Consider the following 27,429-nt stretch of genomic DNA (forward strand, 5'->3'; position numbering starts at 1 on the left):
TTCCCTTTCCTCAATCCTATTCTTTCCTTGTAAATCTTTTCTTCTTTATTTAACTAATAGTTAGGCCAGTTTAGTGATTAGAACTTTATTTGATCTAAACACTTCTCCGGGGCTAATTCCCTAAATCTACCAAAAACCTGTTAAGACAGGCCCTTCAGTCATCATCCCCAAAACATCATGAGGAATTCAAAGATCATCCAGCTTTAAAAATACATGGATGAAATAGGAATTTCATTTGGATAGTTCAGCTCCAATTTGCTGCTCTCACCCATAAGTCTATACTTCAAAGCTCTTTAACAGTCCAGTGTCACATGTATGCTTTCTCTGGGCTTGGGTGAAGGACACGTTCTCTCTCTCTCTCTCTCTCTCTCTCTCTCTCTCTCTCTCTCTCTCTCTCTCTCTCTCTCTCTCCTGTCCCCATTTATCCTTCACCTCTTGGTGCTAATGCTTCTCCTTCATGGACTTTGTGTCTGAGCAGTCCAGGCCAACTTCACCCTACTTGTCTACAAATATATACAAGATGAAGATCTTGCTTTTAGCTGTTGATCATAAATGTTTTGAGTACATATCATTGTTAAATTTTCATATGTGTGTGTTTATTAATATTGTGCATTAACCTTTCCTAGAATATTGTGAAACTGGTAATTACATTAACCCACTGGCAGTGGTAAGAAACAAAGAAGGAATTTTTAATTTTTAGAAAACAAAGGCATGGCATACAAAATACCAGAAGCTGCATTTAGAATGAGGGATGCTAGAGAACACCTAGCTCGGGAGGGGAATTCCATTTTTAAATATTTTCATTTGGTTGCAGAAGCAGGAGACCTTGCTCCTACCAGATAATGTTAAAAAATGAGCCAAATCTTTAAATTCAGGAGTTTCACAGAATGAATGATTTCTGGTTTCCCTCCACAAACTGAAAGAGCTGCCCAAATACAGGGAACATTCCCATGGGAAGGAGATAGTGGGCAGTTCAGAATGGGTCAGTAGTACCACATTCACCACAAACCAGCGCCTCCTCTACTCCCTCCTGGCATTGGGCCTCCACCTGATTTAAATAATTTCCTTTGTTTCATAATTTAGTAAAAAAAAAAAAAAAAGGCCTTCCAGTGCATATAAGGACATCATCACAGAGGTCACAGAGAAAGCTACCCACTGAGTCTTTCATCTACTACAGCATCCTATTGGCAGTCATGTCCTAAGGAATCACACTTAGGAAGAATTTTTGCCATGGCATTGTGTATGCTTTTGTAAACTTACTATGTCATGTAATGTGTTCTGCTCATAAAAACATCCTTGCACTCCTAGCCTGCATAGCTCATGAATCCTCCAAATCTGGCATCCTTTATAATTCTCTATGCTTTCTCCACTTTCTTTTTCTCTAAAGAATGCTCACTGGATTAACTGAAAAACCTTATGATTTTCCTCTCAGACAGCACATCCATCTCTCTCCCTCTAAATAAATCCCACCCTTTAAATAAATGGAACTTGCAATACCAAGATAGCTGTGGTTTGGTTGCACTATGTACTTTGCCTGCGTTCAAAGGGCAGGATGTTACCACGAAGGCTAATTATCTAGACGGAGCTGTGGTTACAAAGTGGAGGACTTTAGAGACTGCCCTTTCTGTGGCTGACAATTTATCACAAATTGATGTTTTAGGCTTAGTCCCAGATTGAGGACTAAATTATTCAAAATTTAAAGTCTTTGTTGGGAGCAGTCATGTGGGGTGATTTCTGCTGCTTCTGAACCATGCAACAGAGGAAAAAACAAACATACTTCCACTGACCAAAGAAACTTGATTTTTTTTCATTCTTTGGTAATTTAGAAATTTTCAGGACTAACTATTGTAACCTTAGAAAGACTAGTATTCTAACCAGAAATTATTTCTGTGTGTGAAGGTGGATAAGGGGTAGAAGGAGCCAATTTTGGAAGACTATGATTACATTTATTTTCTAAGCTCTGTTGATTTGATTTAATGTTTTAACCATGTATGATAACAATTCGAGGGGATTTTGTTTTATCATCAAGTCATTTACAGCTGTATTAATCAAAAAAATGAAATGTCAACAACTGACCTCCTCAAAGCAACTTTCCCAAGAGCTGGAGGGAACACCAACACTGGGCACGACCCCTAAGTTCTTCTCTAAGTTCACAAGGCACTTACATGACATGCAGAGATTCAATTAATAAACATCTTAGTATACATAAAATGGATTAAACTCAAATTTGTTCCTTGATTTGGAAGATTTGTTTGTTTCACAATTTCTCATGAAAATACCAAAGTGAATAATCCATTGATGTAATAGCTTGTTCATTAAAAGAGAACGCCAGCACAGGACTTGATTTGATCTTCTCACTATACACTGATAGAGTAATACAATGGACCAACAAAATGCAGCAAAGGGAAAAACTTTTTATGTGGTCACTGTCCTCAGAAATGACTCTCTGACACAGACAAGTCTGTGAAGGGTTTACTTCCTGTTTCCAGGAAGTGCCCAAGTCAACTGAAACTGAGCCCACTGTACTTAATGATTCAGATTTCTCAGTTTTCAAAAGTCTTACCAAATTTTCTAATAGTAAGAAACACCACTAAGTCCCATGCATTTCACCTGACTCCTCAACCTTTTCAGGAAAACACCACTCCCTGATGAAACACCCATAAGGCCAATTGGATTACAAAAGAGGAGAAAAGAGAAGCTGAAGCCCAACACTTGGTCCTCCCTATTCCTATCTCCCATACCTCAATGCCGCCATAGGGCTCCCTGGTTCTTAACGGTCTGACTCAGGTGAAGGCCATTCAGAAAGCAAGTCTGCTTTTGTCTTTCTGCAGAATGCAATTTTAACTTGGTGGTTTTTATGCTTAAGATGTTTTGAGAGGCACCTAATTTTTATCATCTTACTTTATCGAATAAATTCATGCTATCTACAAAGACCACTTCAACCACAACTACCCTGTACCCATAGACTCACAACAACTTTTTCATGGGAAACCATTGCCAATGCTTGTATTAATGTGGGTGCAGGGATCCAAACCTTGGTCTACTGAAAAACCAACCAGTACTCTTAATGGCTGAGCCATGTCTCCAGCCCACTCACTTGCCTCTCTTACTCCAGAAAACATAGTTAATATTTATTGAATGACTCTCCATGGATTTTAAGACCATACATTATAGGAAGATTTCATTCACAGGCTAGGGTTTCACTATAACCCTGGATAGAACTTGCTAGATAGACCAAGATGACTTTATACTCACAGAGATCAGCCTGAGTGCTGGGATGAAATACCATATCCAGCCTTCACAGCCCCTTTTTAAAGCATTCTCAACAACCTTCACATTTGTGCTTAACCTTTGAATCCCCTTAAGGCAGGCATTATGTGTTTATTCCTGAACTTTGTTTCTTATTTGGGGTCTCCCTTTGGTTTCTCGTTTGGTGATGCTTATCTTTCAAGAAAAAATTTATAAAGAAATTTTACAAATTCTATCCCCAACTTTAAGATAGATTGAAAAGTCATTGGAACTGTGAGACACATCTAACTTTCCAACACCAAAAACATTGATCATCTCAACTCATAAGTCCATTCACCTATGAAAGGGTAAGTTTTCTTCACATTCGCGGTTACTAGAAAACATCAGGTTTGGAAAAGACCTTGAGTTCTGATAACCAGTGTCCTCATTCTGCAAGTAAAGGGAATGATACTCAGGAGGATGGGTGACTCAGAGCTACAGCTTAGGTTTAAAACAACTGTGCTTTCATCCACAGGAAGGGAAAAGTCCCACTGTAGAATGTTCTCTTTCAAGGGTTGTCTCAAGTGTTTTGTAAGCTGCTTAGCAGCTGACAATATTCCAGTTAGGGAAACAAAGGGAGTTAATTACAGGCTTCAAATATGTGAGCTATTATTTGAAGAAAAAATATTCTCCAGATGTTTCCCACCTCCTTTGAGAATGGAAAAATAGGAAATGAGTTTAAGGTCAAGCAGAAGAGATTCTGATTAGATATTAGGAAATCTGTGAAGTACTGTAATTGGTGACTCAGAAATTATGCAACCTCCTCTAGAGAGCTGGTGGAATGTGGTGCTCATCCACTCATTTCAGGGGGGGTATGTGTGTGGCCCATTTTGGTGGCAAAACCTAATGGACTTCTCAGTTCTGCATGTCCCAAAAGGTCATGTTCTGCCTATAACTAGTAGGTGGGGTGGCTGGGTGCTCTTAATTATAATGGAATTTGGAGTTGTAAGTGAAACATACAACTCAAGGTTAGCTTTCATCAGTCCTGACATGTGTAGATGGGCAGATGAATTGAAATCATTAAATGTTTATTGAGTGATCTTGCCCAGTATACCCATTGGATTGATTGGCCAGTATCTGATGGGCTTATTTATTTGGGTTCTGTTGTATGGTTCAACATATTCACCTCACAAGTGGCTTTGTGACATTATGAATAACTAATCCCAAGAACAAAGAGTATTAAATTGAGTTCAAGATTTTATCTTATAATGCACAATTTCATTGTTTCAACCAACAAGAAGGCTTGGTTATTTGGAGGACAAAATTGAGAAAAGTGAAAGTGTAGTTAGATGGATCTATACCTCAAAAATGAAATAGAGATATGGTGCTCCTAGAAGTAACCTTGAACTGTAACAAGGATACATACATCTGAATTTTCTGAATTTCAGAAAAATAATCAATCATATAAGTTAAGTACAGGATGGGGAGATAACAATTGAAAGAATCTAATGGCCCTAATAGTTCTACATATCCTGACATGGTGGCAAATGCCTGTAATATCACCACTTGGGAGGTAGGAGATGAAGGCAGTAAGTTCAAAAGTTCAAACAAATACAGAGACGCATAGCCAGATATTACACGGAAAATGAGAGACCTTGGGACACATAACCCTAAATGGGATGTCTCCATCAAATCCCTATCCTCAGAGCTCAGAGAATACCAAAAAACAGGAGGCAGAAAGTGTGTAAGAGCCAGAGGATACCAAGGAGGATACCTTGGAGGATACCAAGAGAAGAAGTTCCTCAGCTGAGCAAAGCTCATATGAACTCAGAGACTGAAGCAGCAAGCACAGGACCAGGTCCTCTGCATATGTATTATAGCTTTCAATTTAATATTTTGATGGGACTACTGAATGTGTCTCTGTTTTAATTAGGGTTTCTATTGCTGTGAAGAGACACCATGACCACAGCAAATCTTAAAAAAGAAAACATTTAATTGAGGTGGAGGCTTATAGTTTCAGAGGTTTAGTCCATTATCATCATGGCAGGGAGCATGGTGGCTGGGAGTATGGCAATGTGCAGACAGACATGGTGCTGGAGAATTCTACATCTTGATCCAAATGCAACAGAAGTGAACTGTCTCATTGAGAGTGGCTTGAGCATATATGAGACCTCAAAACCCACCCCCACAGTGACTCATTTCCTCCCACAAGGCCATACCTACTCCAACAAAGCTACATCTCCTAATAGTGCCTCTCCCTATGAGCTTATGGGGGGCAATTACATTCAACTACCACAGTCTCTGATTCTTGTGACTATTGCGTGGGAATCAAAATCCACTAGACTCAGAACAGGTTAAATGAAGTTTTTCAGGGAGAATGCATTTACACAAGAGGCGGGTGACCACTGCAGGTTCCAGCTCTAAGGATCCTCCCAGGCTGTAACCTGTGACCTGACTTGAAGCAAGAGAGAGCTCTGGGGTCTGAGACCACAGATCTAGTCCTCCCTCCATCTCATCCTCATCTGTGACCATGCTACAGATGTGGGCAGGGTGTATATCTCACTACAATTCCCATTTTAGTCTAAAGAAAAAGATTTAGGCTTGATATGAAACTATACACAGAGATAGTAAATACAAAGTATGCTGTAGGAGAAGGAAAAGTAAGAACAACACACTCAAGACCTTTCGCCAGTGATGCAACATAGAGCAAATTGCAAGAAATACATATCCAGCCATAGGGTAAAGGCATCACAGAGATTACTATAGAGTTATCCTGAGCTGGAAAGTTTAAATCTTGTATCTAATATTTCTATCTAGGAAGAGAGAATATGACTACAAGTGTGGGCAGGGTGGATATGTCACATGTGACCTTTTAACTAAGAACAATTTCAAATGTCTTATAGCATTGTAATCAGTTTCAGGATTTCTTCACCTCCCCAGCCCCTGTACACACATGCAAACACACCTTGCTACGGGAACACTGCTATATATGAATTGTTTTGAGACAGGGATTCTCTGTGTAGCCCTGGATGTCCTGAAATACACTCCGTAGACCTGGCTTGTCTCAGGCTCAGAGATCTGCCTGCCTCTGCCTCTCAAGTGCTGGGATTAAAGGGGGTGTGCTTTAAATCTTTCCTAGAAATTGTTTATATAATTTTTTAAAGTAACAAAGTTTTGTGACAAGATAATAGATTGCTTTATGAGTGTTCATTACCATTATTAATATCCAATGGAAAATATTAATGTTTTATGTTAACAATCATTGTAGGGAAGATTTTTAAGCAGGGGCTGAGATTCAATGAAATATTTTGAAAGTCCATATCAGTCTGTAGAGCTTTGATTATGATGATCTGGCAATAAGCTCCACCATCTTCCCCCAAAATCACATTTTTCTTATTTTCTCTGGTAGCTTAGTCATATTGGCTAATGGAGGAAAAAATATAAAGTTGGTTATAATTACATTTAAGTTTAGGTTACACTTGTAGTAGGATGAAGCAAATAATGGTTACTGGGAAGGCAGAGAAAGCTTAAAAAATGAGTTAGAAATGGAGTTTGCCCAGAGGAACGTGGGTGTTATGAGCTAATTCACCCATCTCAAAATCTTAATCCCTGGCACCCCAGAATATGACTATATTTAGAAATAAGATATTTAAATGGTAAATTAAATTAAAATGGTGTCATTGTGGTGACTGCAAAACAAAACACAAGAAAAATACCATGTAAAGACATACAATGAAGACTACCATATACATCCCAGAGAAGAGCCTCAGCAGAGCCTCACCCCAGCAGTGGACTTGGAAGGATTGTTCCACAGCATTTCCCCTATTGTGTAATAAAAAGGGAATGTTTTAACTTTAACATTGTAAAATTATATACAACAAACCAATTTATTGTGTGAGAATTACAGTTACAATATCCAATCCATTTGTATTTGGAAAAATAGAGAAAATACTCATCAGGGGCCCTCTCCTGAAGAATCCAGAGTTTTGCACCTAATTTACTTTCTACCATGATTATGAAGAACTGTAGCTGTAACTATCTAGTCTTCAATCCTATCAAAGACATGAGAAGGATATAATAAATTACCTTAGTAAACAGGAAGTGCAGAGCAAGTGACTTCAATATTAAGAGATGACAGAAACAGCTAGTTGCCTGGACAGTCACCCTAGGTTCTTCTGTAACATTGTGGCATCCAACTTTGGTCTGCAAGCCTAGTAATCTGACAGACATTTTTAAGAAGCAGAGAATTTTGAAGGACTGTCTTACTTTGTCTTGGCAAAGTTTGACAGTCACCTTTTTGTTCATCCTGCTACTCCAGTTTGGACAATATGCTATAAGCAAAGAGATAATTTTCTTTAAGAAACACAGAAAAGCAATTCTAGGAAATACTGGGAGAAGATTATGCTTCAGTTTCCTTCTTCAAGGATGAGAAATCTCTGGCTCTTGAGAAACCCCATGTCAGGACAAAGAGGCAAGGAAGACTGGCAGATAAGAGGAGCTTGTCCACACAACACCATAAACACACAGATATGCCCAAGACTAAGATGCAAAGCAAAGACTGAAGGTTAAACACTTAAATATTTTTTTGTGTAGCAACCTTATATCTCATGAAGATAAATGTACAAAGGGTATGCTTAGAACATCTAAAATAATACATATCATGGTAGCTTTGTGTGTGCATTACAGATCATGTGAGGGAACTCAAGCTAATTCCAACCTTGTCCAACTATAGAGGACATTTAGAAAGGTATTCAAAGTTGTTGGGATTGGCAAATCTGACACCAGAATAAATTACATCTTTGGTTCAACTGTTCTTTTTGTCATATTTAATGATCATATTTTAATGGCCATCATTACTTTATTCATGTTAGGTTTATTGTTGTTGCAGTTAGCCTCTCATTCGTTTACTTTGGCTAGTATCCTCCTTTGAAAGTCTTTGGCATTTGAGTTTGTTTTGATTTGTCTTTTTGGTTGTTCTCCATTAGTAAACACTTATATTTGAACAATGCCTTTAAGCTTACAAAGAATTAATATTATTATTTGTAACAGCTCTGAGAGGTGGGCAGAGATTATAATTTCTGTGTCATGGGTGAGAAAACTGAGACTCAGTGAAGATAAGGAACTGCCCAAGTATTAAGTATGGAGAATTGCAGAGTTAAAGTCAAACCTAAGTTTTTTGAGTTCTAGAGTATATGTCTCATATGGAATGAGAACCATCAATTAGTCCACCAAGCTGGCAAAGATGCATTGTCTATCCCATTAGATATTCTTATCTTCATGTATGCACATTTACACACACCCTTATCAATCAAGAAAGAAAAAATAGCAAGGAAAACAGCAGAGAAAACTCACAGCATATTATTGTGCTCCCCATCCCCAGAGAAGGGAGAGAGGCAAAAAAAAAAAAAAAGAACACTACCATCTCTTCACAGCAGGGCTTATGAACCACTTCTTCCCTACAGGTATTTGTTTATTGTAACACATCTGGTGTTCTTTGAGCTATATGAGACAACTACCACACAGCTTTGCCCACCAAAACCATCCTTGGTGACCAGAAGGAAATTAGTAGGGATAAGTCAAGCAGAAAATTCTAACCAGGTCTCCTCCATAAATATTCAAGTAAAAACTGAGCCAGGTTTACTTAAATAAAGAGCCAGAGAAATGGCAGAGGGCCGACTGGATGAGGTGGTTGAGAGAAAGGCCAAGCCTCTGAGAGAACGTTGTGGATGGAAAATGGGTCCTGCTGAGTAATGGGGATTCACCTGGTCTTTTAGGCATTTTGTTGCCTTGTAGTTTTCCTGCATTTCACAAGTATGTCCCAGTTTAAAGATTATTTAACTATAAAATAGCACATCAACTGCAATACTGGAAGGCGAAGGCCAAGCATGCAAGTCCATTACTAAAGACAGCACCAGACTTTTCAGGGTGGATAACCGGCTTCATTTACCCTGAAGGGTGAATTACATCCTAATGAAGTCCTAGCTTCTATGTTATCAGGCGTTACCATGCATTTCTGGTGTGAATTAACACGTTCAGCTTTCTGGTGAGTACCTAAAGATACTGAATAGTAACATCAGGCAGGATTTCAAGTAAAACTAAGACCTATTTTTAGCAAACGAAAACCTGGAAGGGATTTGTTTAACTACTCATATCTAGACAAAAAATAAGGCCTAAGTACCAGTCTTGGGGGTGGGGGGGACAGCAGTGTGGATAGTATGCTGTATTTGTGTCTAGAGAAGCTTATGCTGCATTGCATATTTGTAATCTGTCTCTGGGGAAAACATGGAGAAAGTTGCTGCTTCAAAAATAAGGGATTTCTAAGACTAAGAGTTGTTGGAAATTTTATTATTTTCTCAATGTGCATTGCTAATCCTTAAAGGTGTGCACCTCTGTCATTCCCAGTGTAGCTCTCTGAAGCCAGGACTTATTGACCACCTTCTATTTCTCGGGTGGGCCTAGCACTGTTTCTGATACCAATTTAATAAATTACGGTTGAATTTTTAAAGCAGATGTTCTTTTATACCTAAAATAAGTTAATGTTAATAAAAAATAAATCAGTATCCATTTTATGGCTCTTTCCAAATGGCTTCTAATAACCACTTAATCATTTAGAGGAGCAGAAAATAACAATAATATCTAACGCCTCTTACCAGTCCATGTCTTACTCAGACACTTAAAATAAACAGTTCTTCCTTGCAGCTATGCTGACTTGTACCAGGGAGAATGCGCTATAAATCATTTTAATGGCTAGTGTGCTCCATTTATTACTTGAAGTAAAATAATGATTAATTTGTATATTTACAAAAGTGAGAAAGCAATGCATTTTCTGATAGGGATTCACATTAAATATTTTCTTATTTTTGGTTTTTGATTTGTTTTTGTTTTATTAACCTGTTCTTCTGTATTCTGTTCAGACTCCTGGCATTACCCTTTGAATTAGCTGTCACAGATTCAACCCCAAAGCCGACCGCTTCATCTAGAATTAAGTTAGACAGAATTGTAAAGAAAAACTCCAATGGAAATAGAAGTTAAATTAGTTGTACACAAGCTTTTTTTGAGATGTTCCAGGATATAATTACACAAAAGACTGTGGCTCTTGTTACTTCTCATGCTAGCATTGTGACACTCTAAGTTTCAATTAGTCTTTTAATAAGGTGTGAGACTATAGCAGCAACTCTGGACCAGTACAGGTTCCCAGTGGTGGGGGCGGGGAGCATTGCACAGACTTCCAAGTGTGTTGTGCCTGCCGCCTCGTGGCCATTGCTCACATTGCATCTTCCAGGGCTGTTAGGTTTCCTGCCTACGATGTTACCACGTAGAGGTCTCCTCAAGCTGGTCTTTATAGGTAGATAAGCTCCCATTTATATTTATTCTGTTAACTGTTGACTTGCAAAGAGCACCATTAAATAGTTTAGAAACAATCTGTACTTGTGAATAGTCAGACATCTCCCTCTATCTTATTTATACAATTAATTTGCTTTGTAAACTCTCTTCCTTTCATAAAACTTCAAAGATAAACTTTAATGGACTCTGGCTCCAGCTAGCCAAATTCTGAACTAATCACTTCATAGTATTTAAATAGAAGAAAGAAGTTACATAATTATGATGGTGATTTTTAAAACGATCTGCTGCCACTATCAAATGGACTACCCTTTTCTGTAGTTTTAGTGTTGCTTTTACACTTATTGTACATTCATATTTATATGTATTCATGGCACATCAAAGCATCCAGAAAGGCATTTAGCAGATGAGCAATCTCTGCTTCTGTCATAGACCAGACATGTTTAAACTGTTTCCAGTTAGAAGTCCAGAAGCTATTAACAAGACCTACATGACACCCAGTTGGAAGACTGTCCTATTGAGCAGTTAGAAATACCCAAGTAAAAGTAAATTAAAGACATAGAACCCAATTTCTCTCTCTTCCAAATTTAAGGATTGATGTAGCTCCTCCATGGTCAAGCAGGGCTCAAGTTTGTTGTCTACAATCCCCAATGCATAGCTTTTATGACATGGTCCCAAGGGGTCTGGTCCATTTCCAGGCAATATATTAGCAATCCAGTCAGTAAGTGATCATGTTTACTACCTCAAGGAGCCTTCTAGGAAGTAGCATCTATTACAACTACATTCATGTGGAAAATTTTGGTTATAGCATTACATCTACCTGAGTGTCTTTAATCTGGGTTGCTCTGTCCCAAGCTAAAAGTCAGGTTTTCAGACTTTATGAGAATATTGCAGAGTTGGTATTGGAGGCACTAGCAACCTCTAGACTATGTTTCACCAACTGCCTTCATTTGACCGATTTAACTCCTCTAGCTTGTGTTCTAATGCTTATTAAAACTTGGCATGTTCGTTTCATTGTCCTTCCTCTTACAAACTTCTGACAACAAAGACTTTGGATTTGCCCACAGTCTTTACCTAACCCTCTGTCTCTAAGCAGATACAGTCCCTTGACCTGCAGGTCCTCACTGTTTGGGTGTGTTCCTTTTTCCACAGGTGATGGCTGTGCCGCCCAGGCCTCTACAGCTGCTGGGAGTGCTGCTCACAATTTCCCTGAACTCCATCAGGCTCACTCAGGCCGGTGCCTATTATGGAATCAAGCCGCTGCCACCTCAAATTCCTCCTCAGATACCACCGCAAATCCCACAATACCAGCCCCTGGGCCAGCAAGTTCCTCACATGCCTTTGGGCAAAGATGGCCTTTCCATGGGCAAAGAGATGCCTCACATGCAGTATGGCAAAGAGTACCCACACCTACCCCAATATATGAAGGAAATCCAACCTGTGCCAAGAATGGGCAAGGAAGTTGTACCCAAGAAAGGCAAAGGTAACATCAAATTGCACAGTTTCAAAATTGCACAACTCCTAATGTATAGAAATTGGGGGGAGGACTGAAATTCAGGGACTTTTGTTTTTAAATTTGTCATAGTTGTGAATCACATGCAATTCTTGCAAAGTTCAAATTTAAAGAAAGATACATGGAAAAGACCTTCAGTTCAGCTTATCCAATTCCAAGTGGTCAGTCCTGAAATCATATGCATACAAGCAACACTAAATAGACCCAGTAGGTTTTACTTACAAATTTATCCAAGATATATATTATATATAGGCAACCATAATTAAAGAAAAAGAAGCCATGAGTTTGAGAGGGATGCAGAACACATGGAAGGGGCTGGAGGAAAGGAAAGAATGGGGAAGTGATGTAATTATATTTTAATTTAAAAATAAAAGTTAATACAGAGGGTTGATCCTCAGCATTAATAAAAAGTTGATATTATAATTTATATTTGGTTTTAATATTTTAGCTAGCATCAGACTGAACAGAGCATATTTAACCACAGTCTATCATTAAGCATATTATTAATTTATTTAAGTATCCACACAAGTCAGTCCATAAGCCATCAGGAAGCTAAAACTCACAGAAAATTTTCCCATCACTTCCTAGACTATGTATTAGGTCTATTTCACCTACAAAGTACCCATTACTGTGAGATATTTGCCTGTAAATTTGGCTTGCTTATCTGGAGTTCTTAGAAACCTAGCATGTGTGGAGAAAACAAGAGCAGCAGAGTAGCAATTGCCATGAAGGCAGTGGAGGCCATCCCCAGTGGCCCCATGACAATGCAGAAACCTCTGTTCTGGTGAAGTACTGGATTTGACCCTAAGAAGCCTAGATGATGCCTAGAACCCAGAAATCAAAGAAACCTATTAATTCACTTCATTGGTGTTTAAAATAAGATTGTTGAATCAGTGGCATAAAGTAAATGGTGCTGAGTCAGTACTAAAGCGCTGAGGGGTTTTGTGTGGTCACAGATGTCAGTCATTCCAGATGCCCAGGCAGAGTGGAATGTGTTCTAGGGATCCCAGACCAATAACATGTGATACTTCAGGATGGTGGCATATGTCTGTAGTCAGGAGGTTGCTGCAGGAAGATCACAAATTCAAGGACACCCGGGGCTCCATGGTAGCATGTAGCATCATATATATATCATATAGTGTGTGTGTGTGTGTGTGTGTGTGTGTGTGTGTGTGTGTGTGTGTGTGTGTGTGTGCACGTGCGTGTATTAGGACTCTTAATCAGATTTTTCCCTTGATTACAATTTGCTTACTAGTGTTAATGTAAGTATTCCTCATATTTTTACTCTTCAAGAGCTGGTATACCTTTTAGGGAAAGCATCTAGGTCAGAGGTTCTCAACTTATGGGTCACAACCCTTTTGGGTATAGAACAGCCCTTTCACAGGGGTCACCTAAAATCATCGGAAAACACAGATACTTACATTACAATTTATAACAGTAGCAAAAGGACAGTTATGAAGCAGCATTTTATGGTTGGGGGTCACCACAGCACGAGGAACTGCACTAAAGGGTCGCAGCATTAGGGAGGTTGAGAGAGACCTGCTACAGGACTTCCCCCCTCCTTTCTTGCATGGTCTGCCTGACTTCTGGTGCATCTTGCATCTATTCAGATGATTACTCCTATCTGGGAAGAATATGACTTCTAGGGTTCTCTTTTGTTTGCTGGCAATCATTCTGCAAATAGCACAAGGATAAGACTTAAATGCTACTTATAATGGAAAGACTTTGGAAGCACATATTTCATGTCTTCCTTCCCCCACTACTCCCAGTAGCATGGAATATCCAAAGCTGTTTGTCTGCAAAGCAGAGCATACTCTCACATGTGCTTTGTATCTCCAGTAATAAGGTATGGGAGCTGTCCTGTGTATTCTCTAGTTATGTGGCTGTATTATTCTGGGTATAGTCATAGGAAAGCAGGGATGCTAGCAGCTTAAGTGACCTAATCAAAACCCATGCCTAGGCCAGAAAGATAAACAAGGTTCCCTGTTTCTAAAGCAAGCTTCTCAATCGCAAACCACCCTAAAATATCTTATTCACTTCTCTGGATTAAACCTAAATTTCTAGAGAAGTAACTTCTTCAAAATTTTTATTTGAGGCTTGAGAAACCTTACAGCATGTCAGAAATACTAAGAAAATCCATCAACTCTAGGAGACAGGTATAGAGAGATGTTATCAAGCACATATAAATTAAAAGGCTTTCCTTTTTCCTGGGTCCATGGGAAAATGATTTTTATCAGCACATGAGGAAATATTATTCAATAATACATTATTAAATTAAAAATAATACAAGCTAGCCAGGCACAGATAGACCTATACCATGGGTCTTACTAACATGCAGCATTACAACAGCGTACAGAAGCAGAGAATTGTGTGTTGGTCATTCTTATAGCAGAGCCTACAGGTATAAGGAATGCAGGAGGAGGTAGATGGAAGACAAGAGGTGCAAAGCCTCAGGCAGGCAGGAAGAATATGGTTTTGATTTTGTTTTACTTATTTTCAGGTCTATTACCAAATGTGGACTATAGAGCTAGTAATATATATTTAAAAGTAAGAATAACTTCAAATGCTGTACCCACAAAAATAACTAAGGTGACAGAAATATTGATTAGCTTGGTTTAATTATTCCATGTTTTATTCATAAATTGTACCATCAGTTTGAAACCCATAAACATGTCATGTAATTTGTCAATTTATAATAAAATATTTCAATTGATAAGATGGTCATGGAAAAATACAATATAACTTCAAGTAGAAAAGTTTGAAAATCCAGACCCCAGGAACATGGGCTTCAGTGAAGAAACCTTGGAAATCTACTGGACCTCCTGTAGTAGTTCAGTATTTATCCCTAGCATAGGTGTGGACTTTGGGAGCCCATTCCACATAGAGGGATACTCCCTGAGCCAAGACACACAGGGGTGGGCCTAGGCCCTGTCCCAAAGGATACGATAGACTCTGATGGAAGGCCTCACCATCCTGGGGGAAAAGAAAGGATATGTGATAGGTAGGGTTTTAGTTTGGGGGAGTAGTAGGGGTGGAGGGGAAGGAGAGGGAACTGGGATTGTCATGTAAAACAATCTTGTTTCTAATTCAAATAAAAAATCGGGAAAAAAAACAAAAAAAGAAAAGTTTGAAAAAATAAAAACAGAGTACAACTCCAACACTCTCTAAAATATACACGAATGTGTACCTTAAGCAAAAGAGATGAAAATACCAGGTCAAGTATATATCTCTGCTATGTGGGCTCAATGGCGATGTTTTGTTGTTGTTAGTCCTTTCATTACACAACCTCAACCTTCCCAAATTCTGTATAATGAACACATAACAGTATCTCCAACTTTTGCACCTAGAAAACTTTTGTTTGATTATTTTTCAGCTTTTAAAAATTAACCAGTGCTGATGTAAACATCTACATATAAGAGTTTTCAAAACAACTCAGACACATACCAGAAACTGACAACTTGATTTTCCTTTAAATCAGTACCATACAGGGGAAGGCTTGGGAAGATGACTATATACAGTCTTTCTTTTGGATATATGATAGGCAAATATGTCAAAATTTAATGATTGCTATTACTTCAAATAAGCAATAACCAATCTCTCCTTTTCTCTCCTTTTCCAGGAGAAATACCTTTAGCCAGTTTGCGAGGGGAACAAGGTCCCCGTGGAGAACCTGGACCGAGAGGACCACCAGGGCCACCAGGTTTGCCAGGTCATGGAATGCCTGGAATCAAAGGAAAACCAGGGCCACAGGGATATCCAGGAATTGGCAAGCCGGGGATGCCTGGAATGCCCGGGAAGCCAGGAGCCATGGGAATGCCTGGAGCAAAAGGCGAAATTGGACCCAAAGGGGAAATCGGGCCTATGGGAATCCCAGGACCACAAGGGCCTCCAGGGCCTCATGGACTTCCTGGCATTGGGAAACCGGGTGGGCCAGGGTTACCAGGGCAACCAGGAGCAAAAGGTGAGAGAGGGCCCAAAGGACTACCAGGACCTCCTGGTCTTCAGGGTCCCAAAGGAGAGAAGGGCTTCGGGATGCCAGGCTTGCCAGGTCTGAAGGGCCCTCCAGGCATGCATGGCCCTCCTGGCCCAGTTGGGCTGCCTGGAATAGGAAAACCAGGAGTGACAGGCTTTCCTGGACCTCAGGGTCCCCTGGGGAAGCCAGGACCTCCAGGGGAACCTGGACCACAAGGTCTTATTGGTGTCCCAGGAGTTCAAGGACCTCCTGGGGTGCCTGGAGTTGGAAAGCCAGGCCAGGACGGGATCCCTGGCCAGCCAGGGTTTCCAGGTGGTAAAGGGGAACAGGGACTGCCAGGGTTGCCTGGACCTCCAGGCCTCCCAGGAGTTGGAAAGCCAGGCTTTCCGGGACCCAAGGGGGACCGGGGTATAGGGGGTGTTCCTGGAGCTCTTGGGCCAAGAGGGGAAAAAGGACCTATAGGTGCTCCTGGAATGGGGGGTCCCCCTGGAGAGCCAGGCCTACCTGGAATCCCAGGTCCCATGGGCCCTCCAGGTGCTATTGGTTTCCCTGGACCCAAAGGAGAAGGTGGGGTTATAGGACCACAGGGTCCACCAGGTCCTAAGGGTGAGCCAGGCCTTCAAGGCTTCCCTGGAAAGCCAGGTTTTCTTGGTGAAGTAGGTCCCCCTGGCATAAGAGGTTTGCCTGGTCCTATAGGACCCAAAGGAGAAGCTGGCCACAAAGGGTTGCCAGGGCTTCCTGGAGTTCCAGGGCTGCTTGGACCCAAGGGAGAACCAGGCATACCCGGAGACCAGGGTCTACAGGGACCCCCAGGTATTCCAGGGATTGTAGGACCTAGTGGCCCTATTGGACCACCTGGAATTCCGGGCCCCAAAGGAGAACCAGGCCTCCCAGGGCCCCCCGGGTTTCCTGGTGTAGGGAAGCCAGGAGTAGCAGGACTTCATGGTCCCCCGGGGAAACCCGGTGCCCTTGGGCCGCAAGGCCAGCCTGGCCTTCCTGGGCCTCCAGGCCCTCCAGGTCCTCCAGGACCCCCAGCTGTGATGCCCCCTACACCGCCACCCCAGGGAGAGTATTTGCCAGATATGGGACTAGGAATTGATGGAGTGAAACCTCCACATGCCTATGCAGGCAAGAAGGGCAAGAACGGGGGGCCAGCCTATGAGATGCCTGCATTTACTGCAGAGCTGACTGCACCCTTCCCACCGGTGGGGGCCCCAGTGAAGTTTGACAAGCTGCTATACAATGGCAGACAGAACTACAACCCGCAGACAGGCATCTTCACCTGTGAAGTCCCGGGTGTCTACTATTTTGCTTATCACGTTCACTGCAAGGGAGGCAACGTGTGGGTTGCGCTCTTCAAGAACAACGAGCCCATGATGTACACATACGACGAGTACAAGAAGGGCTTTCTGGACCAGGCATCTGGGAGCGCAGTACTGCTGCTACGGCCCGGAGACCGGGTATTCCTCCAAATGCCCTCCGAACAGGCTGCCGGACTGTACGCCGGGCAATATGTCCACTCCTCCTTTTCAGGATATTTATTGTATCCCATGTAAAATGAAGAAGAGAAAAGAGAGATTTAATAGAAAAAAAAGAAAATGACACACACACACAAAAAAAAATCCAATTGAAAACAATGCTTCAAAACACTTATATAGTTGGAAAGTTATATTTAAGTGAAAGTGAAAGTTTGGACCATCATGTACAAATAAAAACTAAGATGCATGTTTAATACTGTGCATAGCAGATTTAACAGAATGATGGGGCAGATTTATGGATCAAGTACAGACATTTGTGTTGTACCCACTGGACTCATATTAGCTGTTGCATGTTATATGATTTCATAACCCGCTTATTCAAATCAGTCAGAATATTGTCAGTCTGAAAGATCATAGCTAATGAAAGTTGCTCATTCCTTGTGCTCCCTTTAAAAATATTTTTGAATATGCCTTGAGAGGTTAGTGGTGACAGTTACATACTGTATTTCTTTGCATATTTTCCCCCTCTATTTGTGCAGATGTTTTGCTGTGGGATGCTGGAGCGTTGCTCTGTAGTGAAAAGACCATGGTAATCTCTAGTGCAAAGGATATTTCTCCATGTCAGAGGCTGTGCTTTTAGCTGCAGAACTACCTAGTAGGAACTGTGTGTGTGTGGTCTCCCTTAGAAGAGCAGGCGTGCCAATGGCCCATTGTATATTTTCTCAGCACTCTCTCTGCCAAGTGCTGGGTGAGATACTAATTATGATACAGGGGAGAGTCCACAGGAGTTCTGAATTTAGCTCAGAGACATTAATGTATTAACTCATCTAAAAGAGTTTCAGTTTGGCATTTCTCGGGAACCTAATTTTCTATTTTCCCCTTCTTCCCTCCTGTAATTTATAGTATAATATAGCCTAAACAATATAAACAATTTCTAAAAGCATTCCCTCAAATAACTTTGCCATCTTAAAAACTTTTATTATTAATAGCAATTATCGGTTATGACTAAATGCATTAAAAATCCCCCTAATTTGTCCATACAACCAATCATAATGAGGTTTCAATTTGTATGTGTTCCAGCAGCTCAGATTCTTTTTAGTAACTATCAATTGTAAAGATATGATTTATGTCATCTGAGGTTCCAAAATTAATTGCCAAAATCCAAGTCATTTTTTTTTCAATTTGGGAAAAACATTCAAAATTACATACGAAAATAATTACATTTAAAAGTGTAATTATAAAGTTTGATATTTAAAAGCAAATGTGTTGCTTTCAGCCATAGGGAATAAAATGATAGGAAAATGACTATTTCTTTACCATCAGCCTGTGGAAAAGATAGCTGGAATGTGATAAAGCAATAGCAGCCCATGCCTATCATGTCACCATACACTCGGCTCCATGGCCAAAATAGGTTTGAAAGGAGAAATGGATCTTTTTTTCAGATTCTCACTAAGGCACATACTAGATTCTTTGGGCACTGCTCAAAGCACAAACAGTTGAAAGTTTACTCCTCGTTTGCTATTAGCTGTTTGGGGAAATAATGTGTGGCTACAGAGACAGATCTAATCTACTTTCCTCAAAAGTTAAGAGTCAGGAAATGAAGAGATAGACATAGATTGGAAAATACACAAATAAATACAGTATAAAACATGGTCTATTCCAAATCTGAATTATTTTACCACCACAAATATTCTTCTCCTGGCTTAATATTTGACTTTTCCCTTTATGATACACAGGCTCCATTTCTTCTCAAATTTTAAGACAAATGAGTTCACTGCATAAGGTTTCTTGTTCACTGTTAATTGTACAAAGCACTTTCCCTTCCAAAAGATGTCCTACCGAACCTTCACTTGCAAAGTAAACAGCACTTCTGTGAATGGATGTCCTTTGGGTTGCTCCTGAGGACACTGGCTTGTAGCTGGTGACTGTAGAAGTCATATGGGTCCCTGGGATCTTGTTGCTAAATAGCTACATTGAAATGGATTGGAGGACAGTCAAGCCAGATGCGTTGTAGAGTTGCTTTTATCTGTACATGTATGGTATTTTAGTTTCCATAAAGAAAGACAAATTATATCTTAAGTTAAACCAAATTTCGATTTTTGAGGTATCTTCCAACTAATTTATTGGTTGTTACTCAATTGCCTGCGTGTGTTCGTGTGTGTGTGTGTGTGTGTGTGTGTGTGTGTGTGTGTGTGTGTGTGTTAACATATATCAGGCATATGCTTCTAAACTTTTAAATGGAGGAGGAGCAAAATCTATGCCGGATACTGTATATTCTACCATGGTGCTAATATCAGAGCTAAATGATACTCCATTTAATTTAAAGAAGAGTTTTAAATAATTATCTATGTACCCATTTTTCCCTTTTGAGTGTTGTACATCATGTTAACACGCTAGTGTGAAGACAGATGAAACAACTGTATGTTCTACAGTATAGGGACAGTACTATGATCCCTATTTAATTCAAAATTAACTAGAGCTTTTCCATGTGAAATGGACCAAACTGGCATTGTTCTTATTTAAACACAGAGTTTTAAAGTAGTATGACATCCCACAGGGAAAAAGAATGTCTGTAGAGGATAATTGTCCTCAAATATTTTACAGAAAAAAAGAATGATGAAAAGACTGGTAACTTGCTTGAGTTTCCATGAGTAGATTTGAGACTTAATGGCAAATCAATTTTGTATTTAAATTTTTGTACTGATTTGAAAAACAGATCATTAAATATCTATAAAAGTATGTGTCTTGTCTTGTTTATATCATTCAACTGACTCTAGAAACTAAAGTGTTTTTTTTTTTTTATCACCCATTATAGCAGTGAGCCACTGAACTGGGGTCTAAAAATAATCATAGTTTAAACAGGACAATTTCTTCCTCTTCAGTGTAACAACTCTGTGTATAAGAAGCCCAGAGCTCCCCTGCAGCCCTTGTCATTACCCCCATATCCTTCTACATTCTTGTTTTTCCACCCAAGTGTGTTGGCCGCCTTCTCCTTTGGTGGAGGAAAGTTGACCTTAGCAATCACATGCCAGCTGATGGGAAGGTAGAAAAATTAGGAAGATGGGGATGCCGGTTTATCTTTTAAAAATAAATCCAACCTAGCAGTTTAGATCCCTCCTTTCATACCCATTGACATGAATTCAGTCACATCATAAGTTGAGAGACAGTGTGAGACATTATCAGTTCTCGGCGAACTACTGCCAAGCTAAAAAGCAGAGTTCTGTTCAGAAGGGAGAAGGAAGAACACACGTTAACTCTGTGCCATCACATTCACCATCACGGAAGAAATGCCTTCGATTTCTGTTCCCCCCATGAGACAGCAATCTCTAAACACTGCCTTCAATTTGCCATTCTACCAGTACCTTGAGGGAAAACAGTGCCGAGTGGATTTTCTAGGAAGAAACACATGTATTTCAATAACTTAAAAGCCTTATTAGCAGCACTGGCAAGAAAAGCATTCTTTTGTGATGATTTATCAAGTTCCGAATGATAATATCATCATATCTAGTCTATGATAAAGGGATTGTTCAGGTCATTCGAGGAGCGAGCACATACCACCAGTCTGAGTGCTTAGCTTGTTTGAACTGTTTTATCAGAAGATCAAGATCACTTCTATCCTCCCGCAAACAAAGGTGCTATCATCATATTACCTGTGGTCAGGGCCAGGATCTAGGTTTTTTGGCCTATTCAAAGGACTGAGATAAAGGCTCATCCTGAAAAGAAACTTTATCAAGTAGCAAATCAATAGTACAGAAGAGAAAGAAATACACCATCGATGCTGACAGTGGGCCACACGTGTGAGAAAGTTCTCCAGGGCCTCAGTTATTGTTTGGGGCATCCTTTGACGGAGTTCCAGGGGAGGGGATTGTGGCATTGTTTACTAAAGGCGCATAGCTTGAGCAGCTCTGTGTTCTGATCTGTAGATTAGTCACATAATCATTTTTTCTGATGTGAATGTACTTTGCCATAATGTCTTAGATAGGGTTTCTATTGATGCAACAAAACACCATGACCAAAAAGCAAGTTGGTGAGGAAAAGGTTTATTTAGCTTACACTTCCAGGTCATCCAAGGAAATAAGGACAAAGAACTTGGAACCTGGAGGCAGGAACTGATGCAGAGGCCATGGAGGGGTGCTGCTTACTGGTTTGCTCCTCATGGCTTGCTCAGCCTGCCTTCTTATAGAACCCAGGACCACCAGCTAAGGGAGGGAATCACTCACAGTGGGCCGAGCCCTTCTCCATCAATCAGTAATTAGGAAAATGCCCTACAGACTGGCCTGCAGACCGATCTTATGGAGGCCTCTTTTGTTTGTTTGTGTTTTCCCCAGTGAAAGTTTTTCTGTGTAGTCATGGTTGTCCTGGAACTCATTCTATAGGCTGGTCTCAAACTCAGAGATGTGCCTGTCTTTGCCTCCTGAGTTCTGGGATTAAAGTCGTGTACCACCACCAGGCCGTGGAAACATTTTCTTAATTGAGGGTCCCTTTCTCTCAGATGACTTTAGCTTGTGTCAAGTTGATGTAAAACTATCCAGAACAAATGATACACCTGCTTTCAATCATATGTATGTCCAAGCATGCACAGGTATATGATGGTAAATAGGAGACTCTTCCTAAAGCTTTACTTGAAGACAGAGTTTTGTCTTGGTGTGCATGCACACAAAACCAGTTCAGGCTAGATTTGACCTTACATTCTTTGTACCTGGATACATTGGGATTATATTTGAATAGGAACTAAGAAGGGTACATGTGTAACTAGATGCAGGCGAAGGTCCAAGGTTGATAGGTGCATTTTCCAGAGAGAGGTGTGTGTACACTCTATGCAGGTAAAGCAGACAGGCTGCCAAGTGCATTACTAGAAGGGGAAGTGTGCCTAACCCAAACCAGGCAGAGTCTCAGGTTGTTGAACTACCCCATATGATTGCTGCTTCCACTTTCTCAAGGAGAAGTTTCATCCCTAACTTATTAGGGGAGCTGAAGGTAGAAGGTCAGTCTTTTTGAACTGCTTCATGCTGTTGAGGGAAGGATGAATCTCCCAAAGATGCTGGGGCGGGGGGGGGGGAGTTGTTCTCAAATGGACGAGGTCAGCACATAGCTTTCCTTCTATCTCTGGAGCAGGGCTTGTCGACCTTCCTAGTGCTGAGACCCTATAACCCTATAATATGCAGTTCCTCACATTGTGGTGACACCCATCAGAAAATTATTTTCATGGCTACTTCAGACTGTAATTTTGCTACTGTTACGAACCCTAATGTAAATATCTGCTATGCAGGCTGGTCTTAGGTGACTCCTGTGAAAGGGTCATTTGACCCCCAGGTTGAGAACACTGCTCTAGCATGTCGAGATTATACATATCTCGGTGGGTCAAACCTAATTTCAGATCCCTTTTGGGGGGTGATTTTAAAAAAAATGTGGAATTTGGACTGAAAAGTCTCAAAGATATGGCAAATGGAATACCCTTACCACTTCTGAAGGGAGAAAAATCGTGTATGGCAGGGACGGGTGTATGACTGTGTGTATCTAGGTCTGTCTGCCCTAAGCTAAAAAAATGGAAGGAAACTGAGATCATGGAAATACCTGACAGGACAAAAGCATGTATCTAAGGATGAGGGAAAGAAATGGGTATGCTAGCAAAAGGGGGCTGGAGAGATGGCTCAGTGGTTAAGAGCACTGGCTACTCTAGCATAGAACTGGGTCCGATTACCAGCACCCACATGGCCAGCTCACAACCATCTGTAACTCCAGGGCTACAGGATGTGATACCCTCTTCTGGTTTCATACAATGCATATACATACATGCAGGCAAATCACTCATACACACAAACTAAAATAAATAAATCTAAAAATAAATTTATATTACACATATATTTAAAAAATAACTGAAGAAAAGTTAAGTGGTACAAGCCTTGAATATAGGGAACAAATACTTCTATATCATCTGATGTGAAATAAGATACTGTATATTATTAGGTGAGAAAGCAGTATAAAATGAGTATTTCAGAAAAATTACGTTGACAATTTTTGTAAACAATACCAGAGAAGGGAAGAAACAAACAATAAAACAAATTTAAAAAGGAGAACAGTGAGCATCCAAATAGGAAATGACATATGGTGCTGAACAGTCCTGAATGAGCCTTGAGTATGAAGAGGGAGGGCAGGTGTCAGGGGTTAATTTCAGCGCCATGGAACTCTTCCAGGTACCAGGAATGCAGACTGTATTTGTCAGTGTTCTGGAGAGTAACAGAACTTATATTGGATTTATTGGAATGAGTTACAGACTGCAATCCAGCTACTTCAACAATGGCTGGCTACTAATGGAATGTCCAAAAATCCAGGAGTTGTTCAGTCCCTGAGGCTGGATGTCTCAGCTGGTCTCAGTATATGCTGGAATCCTGAAGAAGTAAGCTCCAATGCCAGTGAAGGAACAGATGTGCTAGTGAGACAAGGGCAAGCAGGCAAAGAGAAAAAGCTTCCTTCTTCCATGTCCTTACATAGGCTTCCAGAAAGGTGTGTATCTTCCCACCGCAAAGGTCCGGATTAGAAGTAGATTCACCACTTCAAAGAAATCTCTCACAGGTTCCGCTCACTTTCGTATTTTTATACAGCTCAGCATCCCATTCCAGGGAGCGGTGCTGAGAGATGAGGAGTTAGACAGAATCGCTGGTAGGCAGACAGTTAAAGAGAGAGGACCATGGTACTAGTTAATAAAGGGGGTGAACTTCCAGGATGGCCAGCTTCTTCCTTATCCTCCTGACTTGAAGCAAACAAAAGTCTGGTAGCTTAAAACAAAGCCTTGTAGTTTTTGGTTTGTTTGGTTTTTTCCTCCCACCAGCAGGTCCCCTGCTGATGGACTGGCTCAACAAGTTTAAGGCCAGATCAGAGCTATCACACCACAGTAGTGTGTTAGACCCCCGGAAAACTCAGGCCTCTGGGATCCCAGCCCAGGACCGCGGTCACCCCAATCACCAGGCAGATTTGAAAACTTGCTGCAAACTGCATGAGGCTTTATTGTTTTTTTTAACAAGCTAAACCCATGTTAGCTCGGGTCTTTCACCCACCCGCCATGACGGATGACTAAGACAGCTCGAACCGGCTGCCGAGAGATTTTGTAGGGCAGCATAAGGGGAGTGCCTAGGGGTACCACAGGCTCAGGACTGGTGTGCCTTCAGGCTTGGAGGGCTTGCCCTGTGTTGATTGGCCAACTGGTTGTTATGGCCCATAGGCCCTCCCAGGGTGGTATGCTTTGGCATCATTGCTGTGCACTTGTCCATAAAGCACACCCAGAGCCATAAAGCATAGCGCCACCAGCTAACTTATTATTGGTTCCTTGCCACCAGGCAGGCATCTGACTTCTAGTGACTAGGACAAGGTCAGACAAGTACATGTTCGGCTGTAATGGCTGCCGAAATGGGGAGCTGGTCCCTTCAGTGGGCCAATCAAAAATCCTATCTTTCTCCAAACTGACCAATCCTAAATTATAGGAGGAAAACTCTACAGAGACTTTACAAACCCCAGCCCTCAAGGGCATGTAGTCTGCCCTGCCTGTATCAGTCCCACGCTACAGAGGCCGTCTATTCTGGATTGATATCTTTGGGGCTGCAGTCGGAGCCAGCTGAACAGCCCCGGGTCCATCCCTGAGTGGGAGAGTATGGATTGGGAAACTCCTAGCTACCCTGCAGTGTTAAAGAGGAGATGGAGACATCTTGTCATCTCAGGAGGGCTCTCAGTCCATGCTGGGGACTAGAGTCCACAGTTTATTCAAGCATCCTCTTAAATAGCTTTCCAACAGTGGGGGTGATAGCAAAAGACATCTATTATCATATATAAAGCTGATATCAAATATTTTCTTTAATCCTGGAAGTAGTCATCGAACTGCACATCGTCACCAGCCTCTCACCAGTCCCTAAGCACTATACAAGTCCTCTGACCTTCTACAAGGGCATGTCTCCTAGTCACTTACTGGTTTCTAGGGATGGTCCACCAGCCCCATGATAGGTGTGTGTCCACCCAGGGGCCTAGGCCTATTGTTAAACAAACTATGAACCATTCACCACCAAGACCAGGCATCTGGAGATAATCAGTCAGCTTCTGAAAGACAATGAGAGACTCAAGCTCCTGGGATCAAGCTAAGGTATGCAACCCAAAATATCATAATCGATATTTTTGGGCCTCCACACTGCCCCCTCTGATCACAACTGTATCAGTTTCTGTGTTCTGACCTCAGGGAAGCACTTCCATGGGTAGTTGTCTTAGATCATCCAGGGAACTCCTCGAACTCAATTTGGATCTTCACCAAATGGAGTGAGTCTCCTATGGGTACCCTCAGGACACTCTTCTTATTGTCCCAGTATAGAACAGAAAGTTTCTTTCAGTAGTGGTGATCTCTTCAATGATTACAGCTGCTTTCTCAGTGTCAACCTGAGTGTTTGCCTGTCTTCAATTTTCCATTGCCTGTATTTCTCAGCATTCTTGTCTTTCAAGCACTCACCAGAATGGTCCATTAAGCTGAACTTCCATTCAAAGGCTTTTCTAGCCCTATGTTCCAAACTCTTTCACATTCCTCCTGCAAACTGTTTCCAAAGGCTTAAGAACCAAAATGATCAGGTTTATCATAGCAATGACCCAATTTCCTGCTACCATTTTTTTTAGTTACATTTCTATTACTGTGAGAAAAAATATGCTGGCAAAAGCAATTCAAGGAAGGATACGCTAATTCTGGCTCACAATTTGAAGTACAGCTTTAATCATTGTGGGAAAATCAAGGCAGGAGTAGCTTGAGGCTGCTTGTGATGTTGCATCCAGTTATGAAGCAGGGAAGGATAAATGCCTTGGCCTACTTAACTTATTTTTATGAAGTCCAGGATCCCATCCCAGAAATGGTGCCACCTACTGTGAGAAAACCTCCCTATCTCATTTAACCCAATCCCCAGAGGTTTGGGGCGGGTGGTTATTTGGGGATTTTGTACAATGCACCCTGATCACACTCAATTCCCATTCTTCCCAGGTCCACCCTCCCGCCCTTGCACCACCACCCAACAAAAAGAAAGTTCATTTTGTGTTGCCCATATACTCAAACTCCCAATGGTCAGCCCCTTAAAGAAAACTGAGTCCTTCCCATCCCCCCATTCCCACCCCTGCCAGAAGCTATCAACTGTGAAAAGCTACACTTCAACATCTTTATCATGGTTTTTAAGGACTCTTTTCAATTTTTTTGATGGGTGTGTTTGGGGTGGGGGGGGGAGGTGAGAGTTGGTCACAGAAGCCTTCAATGTCTCTCATTCTCACGTATGAGGCTGCAATCTTTAATACCACTGCCAAAGAAGCTTCCTGGCTCATAGCAGCCAGTGACCAGCAAGGATCATGAACATCAACATGGCCTCTGGAGGCAGCATGTACCTCCAACATCAACATGACCTGCAGTGGTGGTGGTGCATGCCTTTAATCTCAGCACTTGTGAGGCAGAGATTGGTGGGACTTTGTGAGTTCAAAGCCAGCCTAGACTAGTTATTGAGTTTCAGAACAGTCAGAGTTATGCAGAGAGACCCTGTCTCAAAAAACAAATGAAAACCTATTTTAACCTAATTAAGATAAGACCCCACAAACCTGTCCAGAGACCCATCTCTCAGGTGATTGTAGGGCTCATCATGGTGGCAACTGTCTTAGGGTTTTTTTCTATTGCTGTGAAGAGATATCAGGACATGGCAACTCTTATAGTGGAAAACATTTAGTTGGCCTGTTGACTTACAGTTTCAGTGGTTTAGTCCATTATCATCATGGCGGGGAGAATGGTGGCATGCAGGCAGACGTGGTGCTGGAGAAGGAGCTTATACATGTTGATATGTAGGCAACAGGAAGTAGACTGAGTATAGTGGGAAAATACCAATACGGAGTCAGGTAGA

The 27,429-nt window shown here is 41.1% G+C and overlaps 1 protein-coding gene across 4 annotated transcripts in view; it reads left to right on the forward strand.

Annotated features, from left to right (window-relative positions):
• Col8a1 (collagen type VIII alpha 1 chain) overlaps positions 1–20,272 on the forward strand; it is a 124,974-nt gene extending 104,702 nt beyond the window's left edge. For all 4 annotated transcript variants that reach the window (XM_027412468.2, XM_027412467.2, XM_027412466.2 and 1 more), the window contains 2 exons: positions 11,722–12,052; positions 15,702–20,272. In XM_027412468.2, coding sequence (XP_027268269.1) covers positions 11,725–12,052; positions 15,702–17,611 — 2,238 coding nt within the window. In that variant the 5' untranslated portion in view covers positions 11,722–11,724 and the 3' untranslated portion in view covers positions 17,612–20,272. The remainder of the gene's footprint in view (positions 1–11,721; positions 12,053–15,701) is intronic.
• The last annotated feature ends 7,157 nt before the right edge of the window (positions 20,273–27,429 follow it).

This window comes from Cricetulus griseus, chromosome 4 (assembly GCF_003668045.3).
Source record: "Cricetulus griseus strain 17A/GY chromosome 4, alternate assembly CriGri-PICRH-1.0, whole genome shotgun sequence".
Taxonomy (NCBI): Eukaryota; Metazoa; Chordata; class Mammalia; order Rodentia; family Cricetidae; genus Cricetulus; species Cricetulus griseus.